At 30.5% G+C, this 12,636-nt stretch overlaps 1 protein-coding gene across 2 annotated transcripts in view; it reads left to right on the forward strand.

The window, feature by feature from the left end:
• Nucleotides 1-12,636, forward strand: part of LOC148271228 (uncharacterized) — a 78,330-nt gene that overhangs the window by 33,456 nt on the left and 32,238 nt on the right. The window contains exon 2 of one of the 2 annotated variants that reach the window (XM_088241650.1): nt 1,076-1,356. In XM_088241650.1, the coding sequence (XP_088097776.1) occupies nt 1,296-1,356 (61 nt within the window). In that variant the 5' untranslated portion in view covers nt 1,076-1,295. The remainder of the gene's footprint in view (nt 1-1,075; nt 1,357-12,636) is intronic. The other variant, XM_088241651.1, reaches the window with a different exon arrangement.

The raw sequence follows: 12,636 nt of genomic DNA on the forward strand, positions 1-12,636 counted from the left end.
CACAGTTTAAACATCCACATTTCCTCATCTCTTCCATCCGTTGACTTTTGTGAAGTAAAAGCGCTGAAATCTTTATCATGTGGGTGAGATTCATCCGGCTGAACCAGTTCACCTACTAGGCAACGCCTGAAAACAATTTTCCATTTGCAGACTTCTTCTTTTACCAGCTAGTTGATTAAAATTGTTCAATACCTACACATTTCATTCTGAAACGTGCCCATGGGCTAGTAGAGTCAACAAAAAAATATTCTTGTAATTTCTAAAAAGAAATTATCTTCATCAGAACCTTAGTCGCACCTTAAGGTGCATAAGTACACTACACGTAGCGTGCAGTGTTAGATTCCAGGTGCCAGTCCAGGGACAAAGAAACATTACTCTCAAAGTCGGCTTCGAATATTTGCTTAATGTTGCTGCTGCAGACTACAATATTTAAATGTCCCCAAAAAATATTATTACTATTTATGTTTTTTTGTACGTGTATCATAAATTTACTGAAATACATAGATTTTCAATACAAGAAGGTAAACGACCCAATTCCGTGTACTTTCATCATCATTATTCCTCTGTTCGAACCCGATTTTGCATAGGGCACTGCTTAGGTTCGATTTGCCATTTAAAAAATTGAAATGTAACCATCGCAATCGGTACCATGTTTAAAACGGTGTGAAATTACAAAATCACAATTTTCTTGTTTAAATTTCGAGTAGACTTAATTGTTAAATCTATCGAAAGTCATTTATGTTCGCACGAAAGCTGCGCTCCACGTAATCGACCAGTTTCTATTTAACTCTTAAAATTATACTATTGAACATGTTTAAAAAAACTAATATCAGTGAAGTGAAAATATTAGCCGAAATATTCTTTATAACGAAATCGATATCGTAACATCTATAGTAAAAATACTTGAAAAATGTATGTTTGTAAATACAATTATTTAAGTGTGAAAAATAAACTAATCTTCTTCGGTTGAATGCAACACCAATGCTCTATTAACTAGTGCAAATTAAACGCGGGGCTTGTCGATGGTACGTAGTTGTCTGTGGTTTTATAACATTGTGGAATAATTTGATTTCAGAAGTAAGCAGTACCAAGTACGAAATAGTCTATGGTCCGGGACGGTCACCCCGCGCCGTGTAATCGCCATTCCGTGGGGATAATTATTCGAATGGTGATTATTGATACGATGTGAAAGTGGACCCGGAACCCGCGCAGCGAGAGAGCTAGACACTAGACAGAGACAGTGCAGTGATTATGTTATGAGAGTGAGCGGGAGATGCTGATGGGTAGAAGGAGAGATGATCTTCTTGCTGTTCACGACTCTTTTCTTATCAAACCTTGGCGCCCTCGCGCGAGCTGGTAAGTCCAACTATTTTTTTAAATCTATACGTAAGTACTTACTTTATTATCTTAAAAACGGAAAATTACAAATATTAGTTTCTCGACCTTTGGATGTAATTTTTAAAAGGTTAGTTCTCCTGGATTTATCTGAACCAAACATTTAACCACAATGTGAACCACACGTAGGCAACCTCCACTCCAGCCAGCCAGCGGGATGTTTTGATCCGGGGCGGCCCGCGAAAATGCGGAGTCTAGATCATACTAAAATTCGTTCATAAACTTTAAGCATCGAACGTGCGTGTGATTTATTGAAGTATTTTTTTCATAATACCTAGACAAATAATATTATCAGCCAGCTTGCGGTGATTTTCCACGGTAAAAAAATCGAAGATTTTAGAGGAAATTAATAAATGCACCTAAAACATTGGAATAATTTAAATCCAGATTGCGTCTGCGGGGTCTGCTGTCGTGTTAAAAAAAGTTTGAGAACTTGAATAACAACAACCAGAACACGAAAACGATTTCAACACAGAGTGCATAAGCATATGAAGCGTTAAATCCGATTTCAGGGGTAATTAATAAATGCACTCGGAACGTTAGAATAATTTCATAGCGCGTCAGTTTGTATAATGTTGAATAGGATTGTACTGGACTAAGACTGCGGTTATTTATCAAAAAATACCATCCAGAGCGCATAATATACCTTCTTAATTTAAGTTTGATAGCTGTGATTTATTTTTCTACTTTATTTGCCGACGAATACTAGAACCTTCACATGTTTTGATTGACATGACTTAATGGTTATTTTGATATTGCGACCCGCAACTCGGAGGAAAATTGTCAATCTGGCTCAGACTAGAAAAAGGTTGCCTATGTAAACCCAAAGTAAACAACAACACTCACTGACATTGATGAAATAACGCAGTTTCCCGCAGATCTACTTAGTTGAAAGCAAAACAAAGTTATAACTTAATTTTGTACTTTTAATAGGTATGTGCGATGTCATCAAATCGATAAAAATAATCCTCTACTAATCCATTTCTTTATTTTTTGATTCGTCTGAAATAAAAGTCGTTTGGGCAATTTGACCCTGTTTCACGAGCTAAAGATGTTCATTCATGAAAATGTTTTTTTTCCAACTCCAAAATAAAAAAAGGAATAATTTTCTTTCATAAGTTTTGGCTTATCGAAATTTTTAACTCGACTATCATAGCGGAAGGACGGATTTGTCGGTTATTCAGCTGTCCATATCGACCAATTATTAGTACTGTACAACATAAATGTTTATAAATGTAATTTATTCTGAAATTAATTCGTAAAAAATAACAAAAACTATGTTTTATTATTATTTGGATTTGAAAAATTAAAATTTAAATAATGATGTACATATAAATTACGCAAATTATTTTGAAAATGACAATTTAGTCATAAATTTGTTACGTTGACCTAGAAATCAGAGATTTCAGACAGAATAACAAATAAAGCTCCAGATCTCAAAGATCGTGAAACCCACTTTGAGAAACACGGATTTAGATAATAATTGCGATAAATACATAGGTAATTATTATGCTTTGGCTCGATTGCTCTGACATTGACATTTCAGCAGCCTTGACCGTGAAGTCACACAGAAATAAATCTCGCTACTTCAATGACCATAATTACAATTAAAAAAATAACATCATTAAATCCGTATCCGAGCAAAAAAAATACAGTGTTTCTTAAATAGAACCAGAACCCTGGACTCAGAGTATTAGTGACTTGATTAAAAATCTTGAAATAAGAAATCGAGAGGAAATTAGCCCGCCTCTTGGTCTACAGGTTAGCGCATTTGCCTAATTTTCCTGAGGTCCTGGGTTTGACTTCCGGCGGTTGAAATATTGATTTCATCAATATGTTTTGTTGACTTTTCACTTCGAAATAGTTTTTCACGGGAATATTTCAAAGTCCCTGGACTGATACCTGAAGCGAAAGACTGATCATCTTACTTTCACGTTTGTTATAAATAATCGCTGGTACACTGCGATTAATTTACTTATACAGTTCATTATGCATCATCGTGTATGGATAAAGAAATGATGATGATTATGACGCACACATCCGTTAAACCTTTACCTTTTATGAATCTTTCGAAGAGGCTCAAAATCTGACTTTATTATTTTCTTCCTACTCTTAACGTGAAAACTAATAGTACAAGAAATAAAATCAAAAGTTTCGCACTTATATAATGTTCATTATTTATTTGAATAAAATTCACGCCCTATTCATTTGTTGAAAAAGCAATAAGCGTAATATTGTACAATATGTCTTGTAGGTTACATAATTTTATTTCTCGACAGGGGAATAACATAATAAATAATATAATATGTGCACTCATATGTGATGTAAACTTTCTAAGTAAAGTTTGGAATCAAATAAACTAATGCCTAACGAGCGACTGCAATGCAATATATTTATTATAACTGTCAGTAAACACTACCTTATTCCCAGTAAGACTCAAACAGATACCTCAACCCTTTGATCCCTGGCGGAGCAAAATTTGTCAAGGTATAAAATAAATCATATATCTCTTATATGAGAATGCATTTGATGTAACTAATCACTGTTGGCACATATTTGGACCTTTTTTAGTAGTTTCGGCTATTTTGAAATAATTCTTTCCGAAAAATGACTCCAGTGGATCAGTTTTTTTATTTTTTTATTTATTTATTTCTTAAGTTAGCTTATATTAAAACTAATATAAACTATTATGTACATTTACATCTTCTATATATATTTACATTTCCTTACAGTAACTTATACATTTATTTTTAAATTCTTTCAGACACTTTTCATTCTTCATACATTCAGGCATCTCATCATACATTTTTAAACCCTTATACATCAAACAATTTTGCGACTCAGCTCTTTTCAATAATGGTAGTCTTATTTTATCCTTTTGTCTAGTAGCATATTCATGACAATTTTTGTTTAAGACAACTTTATCCTTAAAATATTTTGGTAATTTATCGTGAAAAAATTTATGTATAAATATCAACATATTAAATTAAATCAACAGTTTTGCTTAGAGCTCTTATCCGTATTGCTGTGTAAAATTACTAATCCTTTAAAAACTTCAATATTATAATCATTATGGCAGGAAGGTTCTTTTTTGCAACATTTTTGTGGTTTTATTACAATGGTGGTTTTTCATTTATTTTTGTCAATATATTATATTGAAAAATATCAACTTTTTTACATCGCAATTTTTTGACGGTACAGATTTCCACCACAATTTTTTAATGTACCTAGTTTAAAAAAAAACAAGAAAAACACGTTATCGTTTTCAATTATAAAAAGAAAAGGTTCAAAAAGTCTACTAAATCTATGTTAAGGGATCAAAGTATTAAAAAGACGATGCAGTGTTTTTTGACGGTTTTCAAACGTGCATACTTGTAAAGGGAAGATCCGCCTAAGATGACGAATACATATTTTTAGATCAGCGCCCTTAAGGTGATCTTCACAAAAATGGCGGTACATAATGTAATATTTTCGTTTATTTTAAATAGTAATTCGAGATCTCCAGATATATTAAACTTACTCATTAATTTTTAAATAAAAGTTTCAAACGCAATCATCACATATTATTACCGATAGGATATCGTCATCTTCGGGTTGAAAACATCCATCTAAAAAATACATAATACGAGTATCTTTCATTCTGTTGTAAAGTTTGTAGTACCTACCTATTTCCGTGTATTAATTATTATTTTTTATTTTTATTTATTTGTTTGTTTTTCCATACACATACTTACATAGAATTAAACTTTAAAAAATACATCTTAAAATTAAGCTATAACATAAATTGAAAAAAATGCCTACAAGGACTTCAGCGTCTTAGCGTGGGCCATTCTTTTTTTTCTAAATTATTAATAAGTTTATAGCATATAAATATGGTATGACATGACCATAAAAAGAAAAGAAAAGAAAAATAAAAGAAAAAGAAAATTAACATATGCTGATATTATGAAAACAGGATTTATTTGCAGTATGCATTTTATTTTTAATTTTAATAATTTTTTTTTAAAAAGGCGTCTAATATCTTTTATCGAATTCCAAAATACGATGAATTTTTAATTATTCAAAATTTGCCATTTTTTACATTATTTTCTTGAATATTTGTAATATTTAATGTATTCTCGTATTGTCGGGTTTGGGGTCCAATGGTAATTGTGTTTAAAAGGTGCATTAAAAAAAACACGATTTTCTACCACAATAAATAATCACAAAAAATGTAGCACAGTAGTAGGACTGCCATAACTGAAATATATTTGACAAAGTCTAATTACCAAGTAGTTGCTGTACCGAGTAATATTCACCATTGACCCTAATGTACCAGGGGCCGTGTGATCACGATACTTTATTACAGATTCACTTCCTGATCTTAAAAGTGATCATGACCGCATCCGAACTCAAACACCAGGTCAGAACTGGGGGTACCGAAATAATACAATGATTTTGAATTAAAAACATAGAAATCGTTTTTTTTTAATTAACAAACGTACCTTATTTTCATTTAATTTAATTTTTTAACAAAGGCTCATTAAAAAAACGTAGTACCTATACCGAGACATTCGTCGATACAATCCCGCTCGTATATAATATATTCAATTACATTATATTGTACATTTTACACTTATGTGTGTTTGAAAATAATATCTTGCACGAAATAAGTTGTCCGTATAAAATTTTGTAAGTTAAAATTTATTCCTAGGAGATTATTTGCAAAATTTGGGAAAAAATCATGTAATAGCAAACGGAAGTCTAAGAAATATACGTTCAACAACTTATTAATTAAATATGTGTACATTGTTACTATTAGAGCACACGTATGAATACGTTGATGTGTGCCCTATTTCAAGATTCAAAACAAATAATAATACAAAACATATCAATCTTGCTATTTCGGCCGTATATGTGATAGGTATATTCCCAACACAAGCGGGCCAAAAGCGTAAGGTATGTTGCATGGCTTGAAAACGAAACTCTTGTATTTATTTACATTTTTGAAAACACAATTTAATACCATCTAATTTTTTATTTTTACTTAGTAGTTTTTTCTCTTCATAAACTGTTTTTTTTTTAAATTTATAATATTGTATCTAGTTTGTACATAACTAATAATTTGTTCACATTTTTTGTGTAACGTTAAGTTTTACTTTTTATTTGCATTACCTACAGGGTGTTTTTTAGCAATTATTACTTACCATATTATTTGTTGTAATTTTATTTTAATACATAATCAGTCAGATGAGTCTTACACCCTTTACAAAGGTTTCAGCTCTTTAACTTCACGAAATCCAACATTTGGAATCGTAGAAATATGAATGCTCAAAAAAAGTTAAGATGGCAATTGTTAAACCAGTTAATGACAGATCATAATCCATATTTCAATCTCTAAAATGTTCTTAATCTATTTTGTAATATGTTAACTAAATTATTTATTAGCGATTTTGTTTTTCCTTATCAGAGACTCAATAACTATACATATTAATTGACAGACTAAAAATTGGGTTCAATATTCGCAGTTTTCATAATTCCTTGTAAATTTTCATCTTCACTATCCTCTAGCCTCTTACCCTTGTGTATGTTGTCACATGGGTCTGCATAGAATACATGACTTGATATATCTTTCTACTGTTTTTAAATAATGAAGTCATATCGCCGGGTTTACGGCACAAGTTGGTTTCTACAAATTTTCGAAAAATGAGATGTCTTATAAATGACATGAAATAATCTTTGTTCAAAAAGTAAATGAAATCATTTCCAATTTTATAATTATAAAAAATAATGAACTTTTAACTTCAAAAGTAAAATATCTTACAATTAATAAAATGTAGTCACTAACTTGTCAAAAACCCGGTGATATTTGGCTATAACAGGCTAAGTCCTAGGGCCTAAATTATAAAATTTTGTTTATAAAGTGTAGAAAACATATTATAAAACAGCATAATCAGTAAAATGACAATATACGAGAAAAGGGGGATTAGAAGAAAGCTTAGAAATCTCCACCAACAACTGAAAATTAGTTATTGATGCCACTGTATCTGAATACATAAATGATTAAATAATAAAGTAGACTCTTTTAACCTACTCTCCAAAATTAAAATAAGGATTTATTCCATCTGCCAGTCTATAGCACTAACTATGCACAACACTCTTTCCTCTATCGTTCTTTCTCTAATCATAATGTTTTTTTTTTCATCTATTGATATATTTTACATACCCCTTAATTTATTTAAAAATAAATAAAGAGTTATTATTTCTGGCTGCGATACGATTCCACTTACTATTTAATGATGCACAGTCCTGAACACTTACTCCCACACTAATACACATAAACACACATCTACACTTACTCTCATACAAATACACATAAACACATCCTTTTGTTGTAACACAATTTAATAATATGTATGATTTTTATTTAGAAACTTTGATGGTCTGTCTTCAAACTGTATTTTTTTAATGTTATTATATAATTGTCGACTGTTTGTTTCTTTAAAATAAATTAGTAAATAAATAATAAAATAAACTATACATAAAAACCTACCTACCTAAATAATAGCGTAATTCAAACATGTCTCTAAATCTTGCAAAAACAGATTTCAATTATACTACTTGACACCGCAAACTCGGCATTTTCCATTGAGTCGGTGAAACATAATTAGAAATCTCACATTTCTTTTTTTAAAGTTTTTCGCGAATATTTCAGTAACTTCTTTAATGGAGATTTCTAAGTTCGCTTCTAATACCCTCTATGTTAAATTTTCTTTTCAAGTACCTGTATTTCAAAATATCTCGTCACACGATATTACAGTACCGTCTCCATGAGGATTTATTGGCACAGTCTTTTGAGGGTTTTTTCGTCTCAAGATTGATTGAAATATTCCTCGTTATCTTCGTAGACGAAATTTAAGTTGATCAAGAATAAAAATCCACCAAATATCATTCACATTCGGGAGCTCCGCTTTGATTCCTGCCCTGTCCCTACCAAAAACTGATGTGTCCGCACATCGCGTTGTCTCGGATTCACTTCCTCGGGTTGATGACCGCTCACGTTTTCGGCACAGTTTTTTAACTTGCGGTTCTTTTAACGGATGTGGGTTTACTATAAGATGATAAACTTGCGCATTATGTCCTACATCACTGGGTTACTTAATCGGCAACATGAATGAGCGACTATCGAATTATGCTCGTCATAACGGCCTTCGCGTTCGGCGCTCGAGTTCAAGAATAGAACCCCGTTTAAAAATGTCTAAATGGGTTAAGAAATATTTTCCCTCTCTGTTTCAATCAATCTCAATCTTAACAACTACCTTGTCCACTAACATTTGGACATACCCGAAATATTGTTGATTCAACTGACTAGTATAAAAAGAAGTATGAAAATTTAAAAGTACTTTCAGACGTTGCCTAGTAGGTGAAATGATTCAGCTAGATAAATCTCTCCCACGTCAATAAAGGTTTCAGCTCTTTTACTTTAAAATATTCAGCAGATGGAAGAATTGAGGTAATGTGGATGTTTAAACGTAGGCCAAATGGTGAATGTTACACAATACATAAAATGGCCACGTAAAGTCAGGAAATGTGAACAGACTGCAACAATTATCAAAAACAAAAACTCTCGCCTAGGGTGGTTCTATTTCACACTCAGAACTGTATTCTTCATCCTCCCGGACACACACAATAAATTGTTCAATCTATTTTCTAACTTACCTCTTTTCCTTTATTTTTAAATATATTTTAACATTTATTAAAATATTTTTAACCCTAGATAGATAACCTACATCGAATCGACATAATTAGTTTTAAAAATTCATATTCGCTCGTTTGTGGCGCGCCACTGTGCTCGTTCAGAGATTGCAAAAGACACCCTTTCGTATTTTTTTCCAAAAATAATTGTCTCATATTACTTTGTTGTCTAATAGATGACGTACCGAAATAAGATTTTCAGCCGAAACCGAATTTCGGCATCTGTTCTAGTTTCGCCCGAAGCCGAAACTTTGGAAAATAAGTAAAGTCACTTCAAAACGCCCAAAATTAGGCGTTTTTATTGTTGAACCTTACCAGATCAATAAAATAAGTGTCAAATAAAATACACAAGCGCTATTATTATTATGTTATATATATAACTTATATATTATATAACAGTTCTTCAATAAACGCTATAAGAACTTTAACTTATTAACTACAAAGTAGTTACAAAAATATAAATATGAAAGATCTTATAACTACTATTTTCAGCAAATCACAAAATCGTTTTAAGAAAAACTCTCAATATTAGATGAGCTAAACCCGGCAATGCTTTGCTTTTGCTAGATTTGAGTACATACTCGTCTACATATTTTAAATGAACACAATCGATAGTTTGATATCAATTATTGTATTTAGTCTAAATTAAATATATTATACGTATACATGATTATTTTTGTGTTTCAGTTTACATAATTTGTGAGGACAGAGAATTTTTATAAATAGGTATTCGAACATTGTTTTCCCGTCACTGTCTTGCAGATGCCTCCCTGATACTGTGCGAAAAAGACAACTGCATGTCAGACCTTTTGTAAGAATAAACAAAATAGACAAAATCGACGTTTCGCTGTCCAGTTCTCCGCACCTCAAAACTGAACCGTTTGTGTTATTTTTTAATCAGTATCAAAATAAAATTTTCTTTATCGGTACGTTTTATGTTTATTAAAAATATTTATTTTTCGCGTTTCCGCTTAAGATCATACATTATAAGGTATACTTACAAATCTTTACAAAAAAATCTTTTGTGAAAAACGGTTGGGATAAACGTAAAAAAGATGGTGCCACTTTTCATCGGTAAGTAGTTAAGTACCTAGGTACTTGTTTTTGATAGAATCCGAGAACTATTTTTTTTTTAATTATTGAATTTAAGTACGTACCTAGGTAGGTACTTGTTTATGGTTGAATTTCAAAACTTAAAAAAATTGATTTTCAAATAAAGAATTATTTTTCCAAATGTCAAAATCTGTTCTTCTCACCAACAGGAGTGCACTTTATTTAGGAATGCGATTTTTAATAATGTATTGAATGTCGGTTAATATTATTTAAGTTTTACAAAAATCCAGTAAAAATAAATAAATGGGTAGAAATAATAAGGAATTTAAGGAAGGAAATAATCTGATTAAATAAAATAAAATAATAATAAAGCACACGTTCAAAAACAAACTTTTTTAATACACAAAAAAATAACATACTTCCTTTTTTGTATATGTACTCTCGGCGAATGCAACCCTGGTGAACGATGAAAAAAACATTTACGCTTCTAACTTTTTTCTACTTAATAAATTGACGATATTAAGAGCTATAAATATGATCATGGCAAAGATTTTCATTTCGCTAAAGACCGCACGTAAATCGGTCCAGTAGATATTCAGTCCATCGAGGACACACATATGAACATTGAAAATTTAACTATAGTAGGGCCAATTTAATAGGTCACATTTGACACTTCATCAAAATTCAACAACATAACCTTGTAAGGGCGGTAATAAAATATTATTTATTTTTTCGAATTTAGAACTGCACAATTGCTCAACTTTTTTCAATTGCGATTACATATTTATTGTAATAACGACAAAAGAAGGTAATTTTACGATTTACTTTCACTAATAAACCATTCTAAACATAATAAACTTTTTCTGTTCTAAACGTCGTTACAATGTTGCATCAGTGAACCCTATTTCTTTTTAAACACTAGGGATGTTACCCAGAAAAATCGAATGTTGATAATTTTGTTAAATTATGTACTTATCTTATTTTGTTCCTTAAATTTACGATAGAAAGTAATAATGGGACAGGGATTTGACTTATGGTTTTAAAAATAAAATTACAGTACCTATAAGTACTTTTTCATAGTAACTTAATTTAATTACATATATTATGTTTGAAGTCCGAATCGATTCATTAACTTTAATCGATGTTTTTAAGCAGGTCACTCACTATGAGGCTAAAACCGACAAATGTCAAATGTGACCTATTAAATTGGCCCTACTATAATCATTTGAATGAACAACAATCCAATATCTCTAATTGTCCTAATTTTCCACCCGAGTACAGCCGAACGTAATCCGGCTGCAAGTTTCGGACGAAACCGAAACCGAACCTGAAACCGATTCGGTCGGTCACTAGTAATAAAACACTGTCATATGGGTATAAAAAATATTTTTATATTTATAAAAAGGTGTTTGTACCGTGTATTCCTATAAAATAATATAAATAAAATTATTCCGCTGTTTCCTAAGAATAGTCATTTAAAGAATATGTTGCGAATATATGACTAAATTTTTTTCTTAGGTTATAAAAATATTCACATCTCGTATATTTATTTATTAGTGTACATGGCACAAATGCCTTTTATAATAAACACAAATACATTTAACATAACAGTGTTCTATTACAAAATTATAAAATAATATAACAAAAATATATCTGCACATATTACACAGTTGTTACGTACATTGTTCTATTTAATAACTTTGGGATTTTTATACTTAACATACTTAGGTAAAAAATAATAAAAATAAAGATAACGCGGTATATTTAAAATATGTTGGTATTGTTGCAATGTATATTGAATGCCCTAGGTATTATATTAACTGTTTCGTTCTAGGAACTCATAGGTTCTCAACCGTTTCAAAAATAAAATATGTGATAGTAAACAATAAAATAATAAACCTTTTAAAAAATTAAGCATTAAAAGTAAAAATTCATTTAAATTTTAAAAAATATAAAAAAACAAATATATTGTCATACGTTTATATATTTGATGTGTATTTATTTATACATTTCTTTATCTCTTTTTACAAATTAACATAAATACTTGAACAGCAGCGGTCTTTAAACTTCATTTGGCTAATGTGAAAAATGTCAATACAACTGATCTGCTTCCCTAGACTCCCTAAAATTAATAGCATAATTAGTAGCAACAATATTTATATAAAATGGCACATTATGTCTAATAGCCCTAAGAGATATTCGGAATTGAAGTATATTAATATATCCTAACGATTCCATTGCTCTGCTATCTTGTTAATATAAAGTATTAATGAAAGTTTTTGATCAAATATTTAAGATACTTTTGACCTAAAACATGTTGATTTATACTGTATTCATACAACAAAGGTTGTTTTTTCTTGCATAAAGTTATGGTTTGACATTTACTAATATTTAGATGCAATTCGTTGTTCCAACACCATTTGAATAATTCATTTGGGTTTTCTTAAATAATAT

Source organism: Micrasema longulum, unplaced genomic scaffold (genome assembly GCF_059751315.1).
Source record: "Micrasema longulum isolate JH-2025_06_02 unplaced genomic scaffold, ASM5975131v1 h1tg003014l, whole genome shotgun sequence".
NCBI classification, from domain to species: Eukaryota; Metazoa; Arthropoda; class Insecta; order Trichoptera; family Brachycentridae; genus Micrasema; species Micrasema longulum.